General features: G+C 41.6%; 1 protein-coding gene across 1 annotated transcript in view; it reads left to right on the top strand.

Annotated features, from left to right (window-relative positions):
* The window catches only part of LOC103362884 (E3 ubiquitin-protein ligase Midline-1), a 48846-nt gene that overhangs the window by 13118 nt on the left and 11273 nt on the right, over positions 1 to 24455 (top strand). The window contains exons 2-4 of the mRNA XM_008289402.1: positions 4931 to 5718; positions 17770 to 17865; positions 23836 to 23943. Of these exons, the coding sequence (XP_008287624.1) occupies positions 4999 to 5718; positions 17770 to 17865; positions 23836 to 23943 (924 nt within the window). The 5' untranslated portion in view covers positions 4931 to 4998. The remainder of the gene's footprint in view (positions 1 to 4930; positions 5719 to 17769; positions 17866 to 23835; positions 23944 to 24455) is intronic.

Consider the following 24455-nt stretch of genomic DNA (forward strand, 5'->3'; position numbering starts at 1 on the left):
TTAATTAACGAACAATGGCTTTATCAATTGTCCCGCTCTCGGTGGACCAAGTGGAACTTAAACCTCTCTCCCCTCTCTGTTTTAAGTTTCTCCCACCACACAAGCAGGCGCTTCAAACACACAAAGATATTCCAGACAAGAATCAACATTCCTTTGTGGCTTCGACGGGGAGTTTAAACTCCCCGAATGAAAGTCTTCTGTCTAACCCACTGCGCCACAACATCCTGCTTTTGTCACGGACTCTGCTGCTCTTTATGCTCTGTTACCTGCCCTGGGATTGGCCAAAACCTCCCATCATGGGGTACATTTTCAAAAACCTGAAAACAGCTGCATAAAGTCTCCACACATGAATTACAATATCCTGAAATGTTAGGATGGAATTTTTTGCCCATTTATACCAGAAACAAACTAAAAAGCTTTCTGCATTGGTAGATTTTTAATGCTGACCCTGTCCTAATGACACATCAGCTTTATCACTGATTTTATTGGCATTATTTGGCTACGACAAAGCTAAAGTGGTATAAATAGATTTTGCAAAACAAGGTAATAATACAGCCCTGACATAACAAAAATGCTGTTTTTTCAGATCAGCATTCATTAAGTTATCAAGCTATTAGGCAACTAAATGCAGCACTTTGTTCACTAGCTACCTGCCAACTTATAATGCGTCCCTGTGGTGCTGATAAATTACAAAAATACGATCCCAATTGGGAAAAATTGACAAGAATTTAGAAAGTTAGCCTACATTTTTGCACACAACTTGCCACATTGTTATTGTCATAGAGAGTGAAACACGGCAGACGAAGGTAAATGTTTAGTTAATGGTAAAAACAGGTAATTGTCGGTGCGAATTAATTGATTGCATGTTGATTTTAATGACCAAATTCTGATTTAGAAGCACGTTAAGTCACCACTGGAAGAAGGACGTAGGAAATGGGACCATCCAATGAGCACGAATGCTTAAATATTCTGTTTTTTTTGTTTGTTTTTTGAGTTTTTTAACTGTTACTTGATGTGTTAGATGCTAAAATCACTTTGGATTAACTGCAGCATTGACTATAACATTCTAAATCCCTTTTTAAAAAAATATAAAACTACCAACTCGTGCAGCTTGCAAGATTTTTCCATTGTCACACTCACATCTTTACAAACTCTCAACTTCCTTTCATGTCGTCGCTTTATCCATGTAGATGCAAATTTGTTCGGAGATACCAAAGGTTTGTTGTTCACGGTTAATCTCTCTCATTCAGGAGGGAGTGTTCGGCACATAAATGGCAGAGAAGCCTGATTTTGGAGATCTTTTTTTTTTTTTCAGGTTTGTCATCCTCCCACATGTTGAACCAGTTTTCTGTTTGTGAATGCGGTGTCCTCGCACGCTTGTCAGCCTTTGCCTCCGGGCTATTGTGGATACTGTAAAATGTCGGTGGATTAAATGAGAATGGTATGTTCTGCCGTTCAGCCACCTACACAAACTGTGGTCATTCAGCTCGAGACAAAACTGATTCTTTAGCTTCAGTGTTGCCGCGAGTTCACATTGATTCCATTTCACGATGGTCCGCGGATGCAATAATGATGTTCAGAGGAGGAAAAAGTGACAAATAGGCCAGAAATAGCACATTATACTCCTGATTCCTGACAATTCTCCAAGTTTTAGTCGACTGCCAGCAAGCTTCAGTTTTCGCTGGTAATATAAACACCTCAGGAAGGCTCCTCGGAGTGTATCAATGTGTCTGACGTGGGGATGAAGTTTAAGAGTAAGCACGAGCGTCTGAGGATTTGTTTTAACAGTTCAGTCAAACACATTTCACTTCATCTGAAGCGTGTGATTGCTGAATCGCTTCCATCTTCCGCGCTCATCTTCCGTCATTTATCCTCCCGTATTTGCTTCATTTCCACATTTTCCCCTTCTTGTTTGGAAGTAAGAGATCAAGGCTGCTCGGCGGTAAATCAAAAAAAAAAAAAATATTATCTTTTCTTCCCGTCATCCATTTTGTTGCAGCCCATCAGCCCTGCAAATGAATGTTATCTGACCTCAAAACATCGGACGCCAAAAGTGCTTGGATTGCAGAGAGAAGAAGTGAGGATAGTTTATCTGCAGCACTTGTGGGTTTTTTTTTTTCCCCCCAGAGGATGAGACCAAACCATGCATAAAGAAGGCCAGAGATATTCTCTGTGCAGTCGTCCTCTCAGATGAACACAAGCTTTAATCTCAGTAAACAGTGACATCTGCTGAAAATGCCACACTGTGGGGATGAGAGTGGATTTCTTCTCCCGCCTCAGAAGCGCAGGCCTTTGGCTCGGGGAAACATTGTCTTTGTGTCGTTGCCATTAATATGCTTTGTTGAGGTTTTACCGCTATTAATAGGAGCATTGTTTGTCGGATTCATTTGCATGCCAAATGTGACACTGTGTAGATAGATGTTTACCGCTTTTTCCTTAAAAGCATCCAAATTACACATTCAATGCGTTGTTTTATTCCCATTGTTTGCTGCATTATCTTCAATAGTTTGTGCCAATCTTATCGAAATCATTTTCTTCTCCTCTAATTTCCCTCAGGGGTTTGTTTAGCTTCTATCCAAGTTTTTCTTGCAATTATTCCGCACTTTGTAAAATCTTCCTAAAAACTAACTGATGCTTTATAAACAGCCCTCTGGCTAAAAGGAGAAGAAAAAAAGAGAAAACTTGCATGCATCAATTAGTTTTTTAACTTTGAGTCCGGAGCTCAGAGGTACATTTTTTAAGCAGTCCGATAAAACGGATGGGAGATCTCAGCCACACAGTTTACTGGTTGTATTTATCAGGCAAAAATATTGATATTCTCAGGTGGTTTTTTAATGAATGCAACAACAAAACAGCAGACAGTCTAACCTCACTAGTCATCTACATAACGGGATTATGCACATTTCTGAAGTGTTGGAAAGTTGATGAAAATGAGGGAAAAAGTTAGCAGGAGATGTGAACACCTTTTCGGAATAAGTTCAAATATTTAACTCACAAACTTTTCCTTTTTAACTACATGAAACATGGTCAATACCAGCTGGAATTAAAGAATATTTACAGCCTCTTTAGGACTTCTAGTCATTTTCGTCTTGTAGATGGGCAAAGTTTTGTTTGTTCTTTCATCTTCAAGGTTTTTTTTTCCAGCATTTCGCAAACAATTGGTTTTGTTTCAAGCTCCTTTTGGTGCAACACAACCACTACACAGCATATTTAGAACAAACTAGTCCGAGGAATCTAATTTGCATTGTTGGTTTTTCTTTGCAACATTTCAATTTTGCTTGACAATTATTTAAAAATGCAGCTACAAGGCTGGCAACAGGGAGATCTCACCATAATATATTCACTCTTAGGCGTTGCTTTGGGTAGAGTGGAGCTGATGGATGAATCCATGCGTTTGTCTTGGAGGCTAGTTTGGCTACTGAGTTATTTTCTAAGTCAAGAATGTCCATCGCCAAAGGGGCAGACGTCGTAAGGTCAGCTGTCATCCAGCTAAAGTTCCTGCCACTTCAACATAAGTTACATTCATCCCTTTGAGTCTCCAGGAGATGCAATGACAGGTTCGGACAGAAATCAAGAGCCAGCGCCTCGGTAGGAGGAATAAATGGGCGTGTGCGTTAATCACCAAGTGACTACAGCTGTGGCTGCAGCTGCCGATGCTGCAACACATCAGAATAACACTTCCATCGCCACACGAGGGTGGAATGTTGGAAAAAATGCATTTTATTGCTATTAAAATGCTTTAAACACAAGCTGGAAATGAGTTCTCTGGTACACGGGAATAAACAAGCTGGTCTTCAGCGGGCTCCAGCAGCCACCACTGCACGAGCATAGCCAAACCTAAAGTGTCAGCAACAATAAGAATCATGAAAGGGCACATGGGGGTCAACAGAATGCCTCTAATGTGGCTGAAACACAAGCCAGAAGCCATTTTAGAAAACTGTATGTTTGGTTGTCAGCATACAGACGAGTCATGTTCCATTTTCTCTGGGTCGCTCGGCAATATTGCTCTTTTCTTCTGATACGAATCTTCTTTCTTAGTTAGTCAGCTGGAATTAGTGTAATTCTATATACTGGAATTTTGCATCTCTAAACCTCTGAACCCCAAATAGTTTCTAGTTTCTTTTTTCTGCTTCTGTCACATTGCACCTGTTGTGCTGAGGAGTGCAGAGAAAAAGGTGTATTTTGTGAAATTTTTATCGAGACATGTGGACGAAAGTGATTTGGATGAAAAAAACACAATTTAAATTTAGATCTGGTTAATGTCAGAAAGTTCTGTCTCTCAAAAATGGTGCAATTTTGGAGATATTTTTAAAGATAACATGCCCTCCCACCCTGACAGCAAGTTTAGAAGTTCATAGATTTGTTGCTATATGTAAAAATATTGGCACTGTGCATTGTGTGAGTACGAGGCGGTTGTTGTTCGTCTATATATAATTATTCCACTCAAAATCTCCACCAATTATTACGTCTTCATCCTTTTCCAATATTCCGACAAGGCCAATAATAAAGAGATTTGCTTCTTTTGTCTGCTGATAGGCACCACAGTCACACCCTCCGTCTATTCTTCTGTTCTTTAAACTCTTGGCTGAGGACGGTTTGAGTGTCAATCATCAGCAGAAGTTTCAGAGCCACAGCGTTGTTGGTTTTAAAGATCTAAATACACCAGACCTTGGTAATTATTCTGTTTGTCAACTTTTTGAAGATATCAATTTTCCCTTTTATCAGATTTCACACAGACTTTAGAAAAGCAGCACTTAACACTTTCTTTAAGTCCACCCAGCGGTCTGCTTCATTGAGATATAAGCCCTCCCAAGAAAGCAGTGAGAAGTAAGCTGTTTCACTCCATTTAATCACAAATCCCTCTGCTTTCTTTTCCTTTTCCTCTCTCTCTCTCTTTCTCTCTATGTGCTTCTACTCCATCTATCTCCAGACAGCTGAGCGGCTCTTCTGGATTTCGCTGACGCTGCGCCTGGTCCCGCCTGGCCTCTTCTGAGCAGGATGGACACTCTGGAGTCAGAGCTGACCTGCCCAATCTGCCTGGAGCTCTTTGAAGACCCGCTGCTGCTCCCCTGCGCCCACAGCCTGTGCTTCGGCTGCGCCCACCGCATCCTCGTCTCCCACTGCACCACCAACGAATCCGTTCAGAGCATCGGCGCTTTCCAGTGCCCCACCTGTAGATATGTCATTTCCCTGAGTCCGGAGCGTGGACTAGAAGGACTTAAGAGAAACGTGACCTTGCAGAACATTATCGATAGAGTTCAGCGGGCTTCATCTTCAGCCGGGCTGCCTCTACCGCTGCCTGCCCCCCACAGCGGGCCCAACTCCCCCGGAGAGGAAGGGAGCAACCGGTTGGCGCTGGTCCCCGTCAGCGCCGCCATGTCCAGCCCTGGCACGCCTCCAGAGCCGGTCCAGTGCCAGTTCTGCGAGCAGGACCCGCCGCAGGACGCCGTTAAGACGTGCGTGACGTGCGAGGTGTCGTACTGCGAGGAGTGCCTCAGAGCCACTCACCCAAACAAGAAGCCGTTCACCGGGCACCGCCTCATCGAGCCGATGCCCGACTCCCACCTCAGAGGGCTCCAGTGCCTGGAGCACGAGGAGGAGAAGGTGAACATGTACTGTGTCACTGACGATCAGCTGATCTGCTCGTTGTGCAAACTGGTTGGAAGGCACAGGGACCACCAAGTGGCAGCACTGAGCGACCGCTATGAAAAACTCAGGGTAAGCACAGAAGAAGACTTTCTGTCCTTTTTCACGTGACGTCAGCGACTTTAATCGAGTGCATTTGCATTTGAAATCGGGTCCGTTTTAACAGAGATTTGGCTCATTTTAAAGACAGCTGAGGTTAGAGACCCTCTGTTCTTTATCTTACACATATAATGAAATTTTAACTTTTAATTTCATTCCGCTCTGAAGTATGAAATTTCCTATTATCCTTACCCAGGTATCTAATTCGATTATCAAGCGAGATTTTTATCATCTCATGCTGACTTATTATCTCTCCTGAATAATTAACCAATTAGCATAATCACTGCACCATGCCAGTGTGCCAGGAGGGTATTCGGAGGCATGCACGTGGAGTGAATATGGGGAGTGTCATTAGTGACGAGGCATGGTGTCTTCAATGAGGTTGCAGGTTAACGAGCTCCAATTGCCTGCCGGCTGTAGGTGTGCTTAATTGAGCATGGCTATTAGAGTGTGCTGGTAATGGCCACAGATGCAGTGTGTGTGTGTGTGTGTGTGTGTGTGTGTGTGTTGCAGCAGAGATCAAGCACAAATATATCTTGGAAAGTCCAGATGTGCTCTTATATTAATCTGCAATACAGTTGTGTAAGAAATGTTTGTTGTGACAAAGTCGCTGCATCAGATATTTGAGGAACAAATAAATCCCAGTTAATCTGAGTGATAAATTAATTAGCAAAGAATTCTGATTTCATTTAAAATTACTGCTCAATGATTGGCCCGACAAATTTCATTGGATTAAACACAGCAAACTTCCTCAAACTGCAGCCTAAATAAACTGTAACCTAATTAATTTTTTGAGATTAATTGCCTGTCTATGTGATGGAGCGACTTGTTCGCTGTCACTGATGTCAGTCCAGCTGCTCAGCTGGAAGAGACGTCCACAAATCCTGTCGCAGCAACTTTATCAGTCAGTGATTTGTCAATATTTACTGCCTCCTCTAAATGATGCACTTCATCACTTTAATTTGAATGTTATTGGAAGCATGTAAACTGAGTTCTGCTGCTTCTCGATGTCAGGAGTGTTTGCATTTGACAATCCTAGCATGAGCCCCTGGTAGCTAGCTGTATTGGACACCTTTATACTGCAGAGTTCAACAACACGAGCAGTCAGCAAACACACATGTAACTCCGTCTCATTAACCAGTAAGATGCTCCACTTGGTGGCACAAACTGGTACTGCAGCAAATCTACCATACATGTTCTGACTTTGAAACTGCATGTCACTAATCTTCTGCATTATCACTTTATATAATTTTCCTATCAAATGTAAAACATCATAAAAACACAGAACAAAAAGGCTCGACTCCATGAAAAAAGCACAAGTGAGCTCCCTCCCTGTCTCTATCACATCTTGATCTTTGCCTTCTTCCTGATTTCTTCCATGCAAATCTCCCAAGATGCACTAGTCCTGCACCTACACGTCTCCCTCTGTGGAGGCTGCAGCCAGCAGGAACCGGTGGTTGCTCTTGTGAGACAGACTCCACCGTCTTAAAGCATCCTGATGGACTTGATGTTTGCATGGAGGCCTGTGCAGGTCCAATTACTCGCAACCCTAACTCCAGCTTTAGCCAGTTTAGTCGGTTAAATCAAACCTTTAGCAAAAATTATCAACTGAAACTAACACATTTTATTGTGATACATTTTCATCCAGCCCTATACGATGAATGGAAACACATCCCTACTCCCAATTATCGATCCAACTCAACGAAAGTACTCCTCAGATCACTGCACACAGGATGTACACGACTTCACTAAGTCACAGTTTTACATTTGGGTGAACTGCTGTGTGTTTTCTGATGCCACAAATCCCACTGACTACTAGTTCTGTCCATGTAAAACTTTGAAAACAGCCCTCTGCTGTGAAATTCTGAAGACTCTGCTGTCCAGACAAGGTCAGACATCCATATGCACGGCCTGGAACAGACTTTCCATGATACAATTTTTATCCCCGAGTACAGTACAAGCTTACATTTTTAAAGAATCCTTAAAATTAATGTGAAACCGACAGGAGAGCCATTGTAAGATGCCTGGCACAGGGTAGTATGGACTTTTATATACCTTCCTCTAGCCTACACACAAAGTAAGAGTTTTATGTGCTGGTTAACTAACAAAAAAAAACATGCCGATTACCCCAAACATTAGTTACACATTATAGATTTTCTCCCAGAACAATAACTACGCCTGACTTTTCTAAGGAGACTCATTTACCCAGGGAACATTTTCAGCAAAACACGCTCACTCAGAAAGTGTTTATTTAGCCTCGCTAAGAGCCCTTAAATGAAATGCCACGGTGCGACTCCTACGAGAAACAGGTTTTTCCGTTTTGAACACATATTAAAGTGTGAAGCGGTTCGTAATACGCCTTCAGAGACGGGGCCATGCCTTCGCTGATAGAATGGAACAAACTGAACCTTCACCAAAATTCGGTGATTATATTTATTTATTTTCCATTCTGCAGTTTAATTTTTTTGGAAACTGTTCAAGCCTTCAATGCTGGGCTTTGTCATCCCAGTTGATGTGTGTCTCCAGCAAATTTAAGCAACAAAAAAAAAGAAGCTACAGGCCAGTGCATCATCTAATTATCATGATTCTCTCCCTCCATTCATCCGGAGAAAGACAGCACAGGTCAGTGCACCCAGCAGTTATTATACAAGCTAATTATCGGCTGGATAACACCAAAAAAAAATAAGCGATCGCAGGATTTCTGCTCTGAGTTGCTCACTTGCAAGCAAAGAACAAAGTCTTATAGCGTGCATAGCGTGTCACAGTGAGGATGTATGTTTGCGTACTACATGTGCTCTACATGTGTACTCCCGTCCCAGAAGAAACACTTAAAGCTCGCATGAGAGGCTGCACGTGAGGACCCAGGTGGAAGTAACGTGGGATTCACCGTCTCTTTAACTCTGTTTGAATTACAGTTAATTGCCTGAGGGCTCCATGCACACGCTCATCCCCTGGTGGCTGCTCTGTGGTTTGTACTGCCGAACATAGAAACCGGTCTTTGAAATAAAGAAGCTGGGGATCGACAACCTTGGGAGCCCGTCAAGATGAATTCAGAGGAAGATTATAGGTTTATTATGCTGCACTGTGTGAAATGATTCAAAAGTTTCGACCATTTTCCCCTCGTTTTAAGCCTCGATATACCAACATATGTCTGATAAATTACTATAAGAAACAACCATCATAGCCAAATGCTGACTATTACAGTTAATCGGCATGTTGCGTAAAGCTTAAAAGATACTTAACCTTCTACCTTCCAAACAGTCTCTGATCATTTTGTGCTCCTTTATTTGGTTTTTACTCACTATGGGATCATGTTTGGCTAAATGAGAAAGTCCTGCATCTCTATGGAAACAGCACAACCTTGGCTGGAAGAAGCGAAAAAAGTCTTTCGTGCAGTTGTAGGAAAAAAAAAAGAGGAAACATGCACAACAATCCTGAAAGGAAAAGGTGGCACGATACACTATAGCAAAATATTTCATCGTCTCATCTTGTATATTAAAATATTTAACATTTATTTGATCGTCAGTCATAAAAGTGTTTATTTCAGACGTATAAATTTTATTCCTGACTTTAAGATCATCGTGTTATTTTAGAAAGAGCCGGATTTAAGGTTATCGAGAGACATGCACTCGAGGGAATCTATTTAAAAGTGACAAAGTACCTCTGATCTCCCTCAAAGTGCTTTAAATCAGGACCAATATCAAACCATAACTCAGTAACTAGCTCCATCGATGAAGTCTTTATAGGTGAAATTACCTTTGACTATGACCCCCCCAGGATACCAATATTTAAAAAATAGGAGCGATGGAATAAAGCACATGTGACAGGAAATATTCTCCAGTTGGTAGGATTAATGTGAAGCCAGTCGGTGAAAGGCAAATATGTATTTTGACATTTACTCCTGACAGGACTTCTTGGTTAAGTGAACTTCTTGATGCAGTGCTCCTCTTAATATATAATCCTCCTGCTGTTAAACCTGAGTCGCTGCCGGGGAGGAGGCTGAGAGCAGATGGGAAAAACAAAGCACGTATGACCGCTTCATTAACTTCCGAGCTACTCTCTGTCTTCTCACACACACACACACCCGGGCATGCACCCACAAATACGAGACAATCCTTCTTCCTTAATCCGGTGATAGACGCAAGCAGCACTTCCTTTCTCACACACACTGATCTAATGCGACTTTTCGGCTGAAAGTTCGAGGCGGAGGCGACCACCTGTTTACTCCTCACGCCAGCCAGCCAGCTGGCACATGACGTGGGATTGATACAAACCACGAGATCAGACCCTGTTAGCTCTGATGTGACCTCCACAGACCCTCTGCAACAACATGAAAGAGGAGGATGCACTGTAATAAATACTTTTTTTTCTTTAACTGTACTTTTTGGAACAATTTACTGTTAACTTATATATTTACAGTGTTTTGTTAAACTACACATAATAACTAGTGAAATCAAAAAATATATATATTACCATGGCAACCGTAAAGCAAGCAAACAAACAAACAATAAAAAGCAGGTTAAAACTACAAATAATGTCCACATTACAAAAAAAACAACAACAGATAATTAGTTCTTTTCCCGCAGTCAGAAAAAAATGGGAACTACTTTTTTTCACTGTATTTAAATCAGGAAAAATATTGTTTTTTATAATATACATATGTCGGTTTTTTTTCACAGTTTTGTTTTTCAATTTTCGAAAGCATTATCCTGTATATTAAGAACTGAAAAATTATAAATAATTTTTAAAGTATTATTTCACAGATGTTCCATGTTTTGTTAAATTACAGATAATATCTTGTAAAAATCCCAGAAATAAGTATTAATTTATATGCTTACCATAAAAACAAACAAACAAAAAAATGCTAAAACTGCAAAAAAGTCCACATGAAATTTTAAAAAATAAATCTGAGAATGAAATTTAATCTTTTTTTGCAATTATATACTGTATATATACTGTACTATAAATATTTTTAGTAATAATTTGTTCTTCTCCAACATTTCCAACAAAGCTATCCATAATGTCACATCTTAAATCCATATATTTACATCTACAGTAATTTGTTCTCTTACAAAATGTGACTGTAAAACTGTGGAACTTCACTGTATTTAAATCAGCTATAAAGGTCATTACTTTACAGATATTTCCTGTTGTTTATTTATTTTTTTATAACGCTCAAATGTTAGACTATTATACTGAATTTATATATTTTTTATTTGTATTTTTTTGGCCCATTTGTTGCCACTGTTTCCTTTTAACAGATTTTTATTTTATTTTATTTTATTTTATTTATTTATTTATTTTGCTGTCCAAGATACCCCTAATGAAATTACCATTAAGTCAACAAACCCAAATTTCTGGTAATTGACTAACTAATAAATTGACTATTTCTTATGAGACCATATAAAACAACACTCAAGGGCGACTGGTGGGAATTCATAAGGTGGTTCAACTACTTTTTTGTCTAAATGTTGATTATTATAGATGCAATTGGTGAAAAGGCCTATTGAGCAGGATATGAAACATCATCAGTAAAGTTGAAGGCAGATTATTCCAGATCACATTTTTTTCAGATCACTGACTTGTTTTGCTGTGTTTTTCAATGAAAGTGAGGCTTAAAATATTTCTCAGCCTCAGGACAAACACTGTTGTGATGCTTCTGAGTGCTTTACGTGTCAGTTCACTTCACTTTAATTCATTTTGGTAAACACTTTTTCCTTTTTTTTCTTTAATTTAAACTGTGTGTCGCAGTATTTTCTAAAAGCAAAACGAGACACCGCATCCGCAAACGGAAGCATTAGTGTCGTTGTGACGATCTAAAGAAAAGCACATTTGGACGAAGACAAATATGACATTTTATACGTCAATGGACGGTTTACAGTGAGTTGGGTTGAAGCTTGTTCACAAGACAAGATCCAAAAAAACCCAAAAACAAATATGGTGTTCGGTATAAACACACCAGTTTCCATGGCAATTAGCTTCAACATCAATTTATTTGATCTTCAATTCATGACGACAGGAAACTTTGGGTGAACTTTTTCCAAAGACGAGCTGCAGCAAACACACATGTGAGGTAATTCAAATAGTTCAAGCCTGAGCTACTTAAGATGTTACAGGCAGTCTTATTTTTCTCCGATATGATTTTTTTTCTTCTTCCTCTTTCATTCTGCAGTCTGACAAGTTGAAACTGTTTTGGTCGTATTTTCTGGAACATTTCATGCATATCACTTCTTTGCCCTGATCTGCTGGAATTTGAGATATCCCCGCTCTCCACGGGGGGACGAGAAGAAAAAAAAAGAATATCAGATGATTGGAATAGTTTCCTTTTTTCAGTGGCAGTGGTGGTGTGTGTCTGATAAGAGCCATGGAGGTTATTGTGGGAACACCCATCCTTTTTCAGAGATAAAATTACCCCCGTCACAGGAAATTGACGGAGGAGGCAGTTGGAAATAGCTTTTAAAGTCCTTGGCTCTGGGTCTGAGGAGAAAGAACCTTGAGGATAAAAGATGGGAGCTGCTGTGTGTATATATATATGTGTGTGTGTGTGTGTGTGCCAGTTTGAAATCACAGGTTTGTTGTGTTCTGTAGTAATCCGCTTTCTTTAATCAGCAGCCCTTTAGTGCTGAAACAACATACTTTGTGTTGACAAGTGCAAACGTACACAATAAAACCTGAACAGACACAAAAACATTACATTGGATTCGCGGCTTCGCAGATAAGGATGACATTTAGCTTTATGTCCTGAAGCCGCCTCATTCATCTTTTATATCCTAAGTTCCCGCACAGACTTCCGTAATACAGTCCAGCCTATTAAGTTGAAATTTTTTGAAAACTTCAACTTTGACTTTGGCGAACAATCCTTAAAGTGAATCATAAAAGAGCAATGCTGATTTTTTTTTTTCCCTGACAGCCCAAGGTGATGTAGAAGTGCGTCATCGGTGCTACTGGGGTTGATCAAATGTGCAAAAGGCTTCGGATTTTAACCAGAACAGGCTGCGAAAAAGTTGCTTCTTTAAGCGGCGGTGTGGGATTTTTACATACATTTGGTACACTCAAGTAAAATAAGTTCACACAGTGCGGATCAGGCCTATCAGCATCAAGTAAATATGTTTGTATATTACAGTATATCAACGTTTTATAGCTGGTGTGGTGACATTCCTGCACTGGTGCACCTGTGTCAATGCATTTCGTAGGTTAAAGCAACAATGCGTATAGTGGGAAAAGCTACCAAGTTATTCAAAGTTATGCCAAATGAAAACAAAGCTTCAATTTCAGAAGATGGATTTGTGTTTAAGTAATTCCTCTCACTGCCAGAAGGGGGAGGACAAAGTTCCTCACTGCATGTTCAACACCAGGCTGGAAATCTGTGTCACGTAAAAGCTCTGACCCTGATAGAGTTCAGCAAATACAAGATTTTCAGGAAGCTACTGTTGAAGGCCTCAGTCATAATTCTACTCCAACATGAATCCCATTGTTATGATAAATGGTCCTCTAAACCTGCAAAAGCTGATTATATCAGAGAGTGATCAGGGTTAAACTCAACCAGAGCCTTTCATAGAGACAGCTACTACTACACAGCAACTCTGAGCTCAACAACAAACTAAATTGGAAAAATTATTCCAGACTGTAAAGGCAAAAGCAGCAACCACGATGCCAACACAATGCCATACATCATTTGGAGAGGTGTTTGCGCCCATTTGACAAATCCAAAACCAACATTTACCATCATTTTAGCTCTGTTTTTGGTCTCCACCAACCCCTCAGAGAGGCATCCAGCTCTTTCGTTGCTCACTTTCTTACCAACTCGTTGCTAACTTGATCTTTGGTGCTGGTCAGGAAATTTCAGAAAAAGAGTATCATGAAGCTGTTGGATACAGGATCGATAGAACTGCTGAGACTGAAACTACAACAGTAAAGTTGCGGATATTAAAACCGAAACAGCTGTCAGAGAGACACCAGGAAGCTGCACAGACCTGAGGGTAATTGTGAATCTTTACGAGTGACTTCTTTCCCATAGATGCCGACTTACAGTATGATTGACGGATAATATATAAACACAGACTCCAGCAGCTTTAAGGGTGGTTTCACCAAAGTATAGATGTCATAACATATTTGGCAAAAGTGCAAAGTACCCATGATTAAAACCTTATTTACTGTATTTCCTTGTTTATGGTAGAGGGCGGCCTTGTTCCTTCTCTAGTTGCAGTAAATAAAAGCCATTATTTCAGAATTTACAGTGCAATGTGCGGCACTGACTCCTCTCCTCTCTGTACTCAATGTTCCCTTTGCTCGGGGCTTTCTTGTCTCTCAATCAAACCCACACACATACACCTCATCCTTTCTCAGTTTCCCCCCCTGAACAATGTTCCTTTCTTGCTGCGCTGTTTCTTTTTTGTCTGCTGCGTTTTGCTTTTGAATCAGGGCTTCTTTTCTTTTCTCGCTGCATCTCTGTTCCTCTCAGACAAACATATTGTTTCCAATTTACAGAGAACTGGTAGAAAAAAAACTAGGTGTGAAGCCAGCACACCTACACGAGTGTCCTCCATCAAATACAGCCAATGCAATGATATGAGATGAATATAGATATACGGCGGACACATTGTAGTCAAACATATGATGGATCCTATGGATGGAGAGTTACTGTCTCACTATCCTCCGCTGGCTTCATCTTTAATTTCCATCTCGCTGTTCGCCTTTGTTCTCGGCGCTTGTCTCACAGTTTCAGTCTTCATCTGTGTGACTAAGGTTCCTCTGATCTACAACATATGAGAAACAAGGAAAAAGAATGGACTCGAATTCTGGCAGTTTTGGCACGCTTTCCCAAGAGCGCAATCCTGCTCAGTGTCACAGCAAATCTCGGAAAAAGATGTAGCCCCTCTGAAGTTCCACTCGCCTACCTGTCTTCATCTAGCGAGTGTGTGATCTCCTTCTAAGCTTATCAGCGCTGCTCCGGGGTGACTTATTAACTCGTACCTTACACCCACAGCCATTTTTTTCCTCCATACATGAACAGCACATAATGACTTTACGTAAATGGTGCAACATACGTGATACTAGCGGAGCCGTGTTGAAGCTGCGAGGAAGATGTTAGGTGAGTTTGCCTCAGTTTCAAAGAGCGGATTCTTGTTGGGTGACATAAGAAGAAGCTGTGAGAGGATCTGCAGCCGAACAGCTTCCCACTGATTGAGAGCAGATGCTGTTGAAAGAATCCTTTCGGGAGGAAAAAAAAAATAACTCACAAAAACTGGCTGGAACTCTGTCAGCTGACCGCATTTTGGAAAGATAAATCTAATTTTTTGAAGTGTATTTACATTCAGAGCCATCACGCTACACTGCATGTCTCAGGAGGGGGTTTTCCTCTTCTGCCAAGTGGCCAAGAACAGTGCTGAGAGGGGTAGCCCACCTTTGATATACGTGCTGCATCTGCTGTTTTTACATTTTCTACGTGCAGCAATCGGAAACATGTGAGAGGTTCATCTATGTTGCATACATGAGGGCCAACAAAAAATCATCCAGCCACAACTGTTTGTAAAATTAGATTTGTTGTCAGCTCAAACAACATTAGCTTCACATCACCTTATTCCCCGCTCATGTCTGCTCCACTTCGTGTGTGTCTGTTTCCATGGTTTGACAGACCGGGCACACAAAGATTGGATCAAAAAGAAGCTAAATAAAGTAGCAGCGGGCAGTAGCAAAACAAAACAAGTGCACATACATTAGGCGAAAAATATAGATGCTATCTTAGTTTTTTTCCAGTGCAGTGTGGCAGATTGCTCTCAGTCTCTTTATAAATGCTGGTTGGTGTAACAGTTTCAAAGGGACTGCACACGCAACCGGATCGCTGTCTGCAAAGAAGCTTGGATTGCAACACAAACCGACTCCTTTCTCTGCTTGGGACACTTTTACGGCACTATATTTCTACATAGCAGATCTGTGGCTATATTGATATTGATTTTATTTATGCTCAGAATCTTGTAGTTTGCACCTTTAATTCTGGTCAGTGGTGGAGAAAGATCTCAGACCCAATACAAATAAATGCTCAGTATTTCCAAATATAGTATGCTTAACATAAAAGTCAAAAGTAAAAGTACTTCCTTTCCACTACTGGTATCAGTTTGTGAATTGATTTTGCATCCATGCATCCTAACACCAAGATAATCTGACTCCATTGGCTTGCTGTATATCTACAACTCATCAAATCAACTCTGGCTTAGCCGGGTGAGAGCGGAGATTAACTTTACACAGGGACTGTTTTGAAAATCCGGCTTGGAAAAAAAAAAAAAAAAGAGGACAGGCAGACAAAGAGAGAGGGAGACAGCGCGGATGGATAAACGAACAGGATGACTGGCAGGTGATCAACCTGACGGGCGAGCGGGCCCCAAGAGATTCAGTTGGCAACATGGACACTGCAGATGTGTGTTAACCCCACTGTGTCCACAAACAGGAATGCAGCTACACACACACGGGACTGACAGTGGATTTTATTTTTCAAATCCCTTTTCCCTTGAATACGCGTCACATCCATGCACTGTAAAGTCTGCATATGCAAGATGCTGGTATGTATACATAATTGCACCTGCACCCATCTTTGCATCCACCAATGCACACGTGATGCATCCGCTGCCTTATTGTTGCGATTCTTGTTCTCCCCGTCATCCCTTAAGAGGTTTAGTTTATTTTTATCTCGATGGAGGATAATAACGGCGTCATATTCCTGTTCAAGCAGACCTTTATGCCGCTTCTGCTTTTGTGTGTCATCGTCGTATTAAGGCCATCCATTAAGCCTCTAGTGCTACTACAGCGCGCGCACACACACACACACACACACAAAAGCACACAAATCCCACCATCTATCTGTGTTTACTGCTTGTTTAGTATTTCCTCTAGGTAGTGCCTTCAAATCCTGACTGTAACATCAGAACTGGCTTTTGTTTACACTGCTGCTCAGAAGTGGTCAAAGTGATGTAACACACTGTATCTAGGAAGTTGTTCTTCCAACTGTAGAGTTGAGTAATTTGCACTTTTGACAGCACTAAAGGATTTACCTTAAATGTAGCGGGGAAAAAAAAATATGTGCTATCTGTCTCGGCCTTGCTGCTCCGATGCGCCTACACGCCGTTTTAGCGGCACGCAGGAAATCTTAGCGTTTACCAAGTTTGAGCTTAAATTCATCTGGAAAACAGTTTTGAGCGGGAAAGTGGAGAAGCGGCATCAGAGCGGCTTAAGCACGCTTGGCTTGGCAATAATGTGAAGGTCCTGGAAGTAAAGGAGACAGCTTGTGCCCGGGCAGATGAAAAAAAGGGGAAAAATGGGGGATGGAAGAGGGGAAAAAAAAAGAAAGAAGAAGGGAGGAGCGTGAAGGGACTGACGTGCTGTCACCTGTTTGTCGGTTTGTTCGCCGAGAGCGCTGCTGCGTGCTCTCATAGGGAAGGCTTTTGATGCCTAATTTGCTGCTTGGCTGAGTTTGCGCATGGCTTGGTGCTCAGTGGAGTGGCTGTCCCAGTCACATCCTCTCCTAGAGTAGGATCCTCTGTCGGAGGCTCGGACGGGGCAGGATGAGGAGGCAGTACAGGGATGAGGGGTATCACCCGCGCTCAGAGGTACGTGCTGACTAAAATGCACCTTTTTGAGAAAGGCAGGGAGTTGTTGGGGGATGCTTGTGCAGGGGGGAAGAGTTGAAAGAAAAAAAACACTGCTCAACTTGTTCTTTGCTGCTGTTTCGCACCGAGGAAACTGTCGTGCTTGTTTTTTTCTTGTGTTTTCTAGAATGCTTTAGAACTTTTTCTTTTTTTTTTTAAGTTGTTCTCAGATGTGCTGTGTCTGAGGTTGTCTTATAACTTTTGTGGCTTGTGTAAGCAGAAAAGGCTAAAGGGGAGAAGCTCTGTTGCATTTTTATCTCCCTTTTATTTACGACTCTGCCCTCCCCTTCTGCTTCTGTGCATTTATGTCTCAGACAGTTTTGTTTCATCCCTCACTTTCTCTGTTCTCTCTTCTTTTTTTTTCTTTTTTGTGTGTTTGCTGCAGCAAGCCCTGGACTCCAACCTGAGCAATTTGATCAAGAGGAACAATGAGTTGGAGTCTCTTATGGGGAAACTGATCCAGACTTGTCAGCATGTGGAGGTGAGTCCCGGAGGCCCTGTTGGGTCAACACTGACAAATATTGTGTGTGACTATAAATTTGATCATTTTGCACTGCTGATCTGTAATCATGAATGCATCTATTTTAGTATTTTCGAAATCATGTGACGTCTTGTGTATCATTAATCAAGAAATAGATCATTTAGCTTAGCATGTAGCAAAAGCTAGCAGCTGCACAAATATTAAAAACATATACTTCATATGCAGCACCTTTAAAGAAATGCATGCAATTTCATTTTCAAATTTAACATCACTGGAGCTTGCATGAGCTTTTTGCAATTACACAACACCTGGTGACGTGTTTATTATTAGGTTAATAAAAAAAAAAAAGAAGTGTGTGAACGTCTGCATGTATCCGACTCTACTGAAGGCAATTCTGTGCTAAGCCTGCCCGTTCATGTTACGCTGGCCCACTAAGAAGCTTTAAATAAAGCTATGCCACAGGGTTAAAAGGCAGTGACATCTTCGTTTGGAAATAATGGAGAGCAGCCTCTGTGCTTTGGCAAGGCCTTTACAAACTGCAGGGAAAGAGGATTGTGATTTATTAAAGGAGATTTAATTTTTTTTGATTTTGTGAAGCTAAAGTGCTGCGTACATATTTAGCTCGCGTGTTTTTTGTGTCACCATCACGCAAAGATGCTTTCTGCCAGCCAAGCTGCGGGGCAAATGTTGATGATGCAGGACATTTTTAAACAGCCCTGTTTGATCCTCTTTCGATGGACCTTAAAAAATCTGAAATTAATATATGATGAACATGCAAAGGGCAAAAAAAAAAATGCCTGACCTATTTTCCCCCCCAGTGCATCATCACAACTGCACATACTTTTCACAAGTAAAAAACCTGAAATAGCTGTGTACAGTGATGACATGTTGTCTTTAGGTGCGAAAATGCAAGAAGAAGATGAAAATTCGCTAAAAAAAAAACAAAAAAAAACAGTGATCATGAGCCAAAAATACATGCATAATAAATTCGGTAAATGAAGCTGTCTGACATGCGCATGATGAATGTGACAAGGCTGAAGAGGAAAGAAGGTCACACAGGAAAAGCCTGGCTGGCGTGCGCTCCGCGGAGCTTTCTGAACATCTCACATCAGATTAAGCCGTTAGAAGCTTCCGCGAAGACGACCCGCTGAGGATCCCCGGACCCGTTTTGAGACCCCAGATGTTGCGTCGCGACAACCTTCCTTAACGAGTCATGTTTTAAACAGGGCTGCGAATTCGCATCCAGTTCTTCTGAGTCACCATCTGTGCCGCGGTTGGACTCGGCCCACGGTTTAATGCTCCTGCGCCACATTACGCATGCATTCTTCGTCAGCTGGCATCGCGTTTTGGTTGTTAGAGTCCAAAGCCAAATCATATTTGGAGCCTTCTCCGCTGCCTTTTTGCATGTTGAAAAATAGAACGCCATTATGGTGTCGGGAAGGTACACTGGGGTTGAATTCAAGTGTTATTTAGCAATCACAAGTAGTCAAGGAGGGGTAATTTTAGGCAGTTAGTGGGTTTGTCTGTGAAATGCATTAGAATGAATGATTCCATGCAACACAAACGTACAAGGTTTGGTGCTTTAACTGGAGGAATTAAAGCTGTAAAACAAGGATCTTAAAGTTTACAAAAAGAAGTTTGGTTCATATGCATTTCCAAAACTTTGGATGTCCTCCAGGCTTGAATCATTTGTGTGTCTGTGTGTGTGTGTGTTTCTGTGGTTAAGTGAATCACTTAATGTCCCTGTCAGGCTACAATCTGTCATACTGATCATATGCTCCAGAGGGCTCTGCCCACAGTCATTAGAAGCTCCACATTTGTACATGGCACATCATGTACTCTGGTCACAAACTGTGTGTGTGTGGGCGTGTGCAATAGTGTGGCTACGCTGTCCGATTTATTTCCTGCGTCAAACATTTACACAGTTTGAAGATTAGAATGCTGCGGGGCGCAAAATGTCTTTTGTTCAGCTTTAAAAATGTGTATTCTGAAAGTAGAGCAACCACAACATGTGTGTGCAAGATGGCTGTGTGTGTGTGTGTCCATGCAGCCCTGTGGGTGGCTGCTCCTGAGAGGTGATGTCATTTATTCAGATTGACTCCTTGCGATCCAGAGCCATGAGATGTCAGAGGAAGCAGATCAGAGCTTCGAGAAGCCAAAACTTTTATGACAAGTTTTTGGTTTAATTGTTGTTTTGCAGTTGGAAAACATTCTGAACCCACTGGAACATGAAAAAAAAAGTGCAGTCAAATAAGCTGGACGCTTAAAGAACCGACTTCCAAACATACAGATGAAGCTCAAGAGGGTCTGTACCCTAAAAAAAAAAACCCAAAAAAGAATAAACCCCATTGCTTTTCGATCTGTATACTAATTGGTGTACAAAACGCCACGCAGAGATAACGTATATGCGCGCTTTCCACAAAGTAAACACTTCTAAATCTCAAGCTCCCCCAGAGCTGTCACAGCGATGTCAAAGAAACCAATTAGCGCCGCTGCAAAGACAGATGCGGCGGCGTTGCTATAAAGCAGAGCTAAAGCGTTCGGCTCAGCGTGTCTCACATAAGTACTGAGATGTAATCCAGGTGGCAAATTGTTTCTGTTGGCAAGAAAAAAATCACATAAATGCTGTTTAGGAAGGGACGCCGAGGATATTGTGGAAGTCCTTTCCAGGCTTGTTTGGCTCCGCGCAGGCAAAGCGAATGACTCCCCATGATGTCATTATTAAAACACCTGTCAGCGTCGACGTGTGTTTGCGGGGAGAGAGCGCATGTTTGTATGAATAACTCATGTTGGCTCGGTTACGCTCACAGCAGACTTCCCTTTCATTGCTCCCACTGCTATCGCTTCGCCGAAGTAAGAAAACACTTTACAAGGTGCTGAAAGGGCCGTTAGGAAATGACCACAATGAGAAATTACACATTATGCTCGGGCCCGCGCTCTTATAATTGGACTTGAACAACTTTTATAGGCTGTTTAGACTGTAGAGGTTCCAACTGTAAAGTGAATCAAGTGCCTCGGAGAACGGGCCCTGGCGGTACAACCACCTTGAATGTAATCAACGGCATCGACTGCGCTTTTTTTTTCCTTCCGAGTAAATTAAATCATTTTTATAAAACTTAACTGCCCCCAGTGGGATTTGAGCCAAACAGATGTTTGAAACTGCAGCCATACGAACTAAATATGCCTTTTTTTTTTTCTTAAACACAGCTCAGTTATTACAGGACAAGGCTTTACATTACATCTTTACTTTCGGGGTAGAATCACAATCCACAATCTGGATCACAAGAGATTTAGTGGAACTCGTGATCACATTGTGCATTTGCCTGCCTGCGCTTAAGCTGGAAGCCCAACTCACAAATCTCTGCCTCCCGCTTTTTATTCAGATTTGTTCTGAAAGTTCTGACTGGAAGTAGCGATTCCTATCTCTGCCACTTTGACACATATTGAGTTTCCACCGTATAAGACGAGCAGGATGATTGGTATTGACCTGTACAGCGCTCCTATCAGCGATCACAGAACTTCTTTACTTAAGAGAGAGGAAGCACCAAAGATTAACATGACTCCAGATGGTTGTTTGCTGCACAGACACAAAGTGGTGGTTTCTGAAATTAAAACACCCAGAAAGGGAACATTGGAATTGCCTCCTCATTTATGGATAAACATAACTCTGACAATGCACTGCCAGATGTTACTAAATTACTACTTTCAAATGTGCAGCCCCAACTAACCTCACACATTGCCAGAATGGCAGCATGAAATAAACTATAATGTACATCAAGATAAATTAGTCATCAAGCTGAGCAACGTGCAAAGTGAAAACAACTTAAGCAGAGCACCATTAACCTCAAAAGTAGCTGAAAATATGGCAGAGGAAACTTGCATCGTGTTTGACTTCTACGCAGACGACTGTGTGGAAGAAATGAATCAATAATGTCAACAAAGCACCGGGCACAGAGCTCAGGTAATTAACTACAGTCGTAAACAGTAACTATCTGTATTAACAGTCCACACAATAGGAAGAATTCACAACAGTCACAGAGATGAACAGAGATTCGTTCATGCTGTCGTCTGCCTACAGAATAAGTTACTCCTCTAAGAGGCAGTTTAGGACATTGTGTTTCCTCTAAAAATCAAAAGATCAAATGCTAAATTAAGATCATCCATGATGCACAGCTGTCACATCGCCCACCCCTAATCTTTCTTTGTTCCCATAGTACACAGCATCTCTTGTGTTTTGGTGATACACCCAACAGTTGTACAGTCTGTGCAGAAATACAGTCGTCACATACAAGTGAAATAGTTGTGTTTGCTTCGGACCTAATCAAAACCCACCATGTAGAACAATATTCAAGTGGTCCCTCCGACTGCAAGGCGTTTTCATTACACCAAATTAACAAAAAACAAACTATATGTTCTATGTTACAGGGGCTATGTACAGGCAAATATATCCACAAACAGTACGATATCCTATATTAATGATGTTTGGGGACACTTTCACACCATTAAATGGGCGTTATTTTTTGATGTCATGCCCATAAATGTTACCAATAGGTGCCCTCTTGCACATACTCAAAATGTGCATTATCATCTGTTGTAATCTCTGGTAAACAGAGAGAACCCAGATTGGTGACCTGTGGCAGTCGTGCAAATAAGTACATGCAGTAATCTCCCTGGAAACCTACAAACTGGAGCTTTGTAACATGTGGCTAACAAAACAAAAGGGTGCCTTTGAGCCCAATCCCTTACTTTTTCCTAAACCGAACCAAGTAGTTGTGGTGCCTGAATATAACGAAGCAGCGAGTGAAAACACAAAATTAAAAACAAAGCTAAAGTTGTGATCTGAATAAGGATGTACTTGCATGCCAGCTATTTTTATGCATAACTTAAAAAAAAAAATCATCCAATATCATTTTGGTTATCAGTGGGTGAAAAGTTAAATGTGCCAAATGCTTGATCCCAGTGTTGTCAGGCCAAAATGGCTGCCATGTGAATGACAGTTACTCCTTGGCTACTCCCTTGTTTACTAAGTTGCTATTTCTTATATAAAAGCCACTCAACAAATTGAGACATTCTACTCATTTTACCGCTGTAGAGTTTCAGAATGGCAGCCTTCTCATCTATAGAAACACTGGGGCCTGTTTCAGGGCAGCCCAAACTTTTGTGCACATTCAGATCTCAAGAGGGGCCATTTTCAGGGAAGTGAAAAGTACCTACTCCAGGGTAGGTACTTCTGAATGGTTCTGAAAAGCTGCTCAAAACTGATTGGGTAAACTGAAAAAAGGACAACAACAAGCGCCATTTTTCTGCCCTCTCGATGTCCTCGTTGAGTTCTCTCCTCTCCAGCATCGCCATCAACAACATAAAACTCACTGTATAGGTTAACACAACAACCCTCTATTGTTCTGATTTCCAAGTGCTCTCAGAACTGCAGTCCAGTAACTACTATCTGTCATTGTTTTGGCGTAGTTAACATTGTGGTCGGAGCTGTCGGATCCTACCCTGCAATTTAAACAGAGAGGCTAAAAAGGCCAATTATAGGTCTGTTCCCATCGTTCCTACAGTGGGAAGCTGCCTTATGACTGCTTGTGGGGTAGAAAAAGCATGAACTTTTGTGGAGTTGCTTGTGAGAAACACTTTTAGAATTCACACACTATATCGTAAATATGATTTCACGACCCTTGCGTCTGGCTCTTCACCATATTGCCCAGAGTTATATCTGCTCTCTTACAACCACGCTGCTTTCCTGCTTATTTTACTTGTCAGTCATCACTCAAGCCAGCAGGAGGCAAAACAAGCCTCATCATCCTCAAGTGTTCGCTTCCAGACAGGAGGGCCAGCTGATGGATGAAAATAACATCCTGTCCCTCGGTCGACGTGTCGCCGATCCACTAAACATGCCTCTCGCTACATCCCCTGCCCCTTCATCAATCTCTTTTGTTTGTCTAATGCTCTGTGCGAATTGGTTCGCAGGTGAACGCGTCCCGCCAGGAGGGCAAGCTCTTGGAGGAGTGCGATGTCCTGATTGACATTATTCAGCAGAGGAGGCAGATCATTGGCAGCAAGATCAAAGAGGGGAAGGTGAGGTGAACACTCGGAGGGGTGAGGAGTGTGGATGCAGATAGCGTTTATTTTCCTCTGCTATTTTTATACCCATCTTTCACTGCATACATCTTGTCCTACGTCTGAGACACTGATTTCTGCATTTTTAGCTGAATAAACCCTGATTTGTTGCCCGTTTTAAAGCTACCCATCCGCCTTCATGTCATGCCGTTCTTCCAAAATGTCTTTCTTTCTTCTTTATTTAACATTAAATGTAACATTGCCATAATCCATCAGTCAACCATTCCATATTCGGCCGATACAAATGAACCCTCTCCTTCATTTAATGCGGTAGATCAGTGTGTTGATGACCACTATTCACAATCCAAAGCCTCATTTTGCCAGGGTTGATTGACTGTTAAGGCCATCACCTTCATTAATCACTTTTTAAACACACCGACATCGCTTTAAGATACCATCAGACCTCATTTTCGGCCCGACGCAACGCTCCATCTCAGCCACTTGACCTCATCTTGCCGACAGACGGCAAA

Source organism: Stegastes partitus, unplaced genomic scaffold (genome assembly GCF_000690725.1).
Source record: "Stegastes partitus isolate 25-593 unplaced genomic scaffold, Stegastes_partitus-1.0.2 Scaffold613, whole genome shotgun sequence".
NCBI classification, from domain to species: Eukaryota; Metazoa; Chordata; class Actinopteri; family Pomacentridae; genus Stegastes; species Stegastes partitus.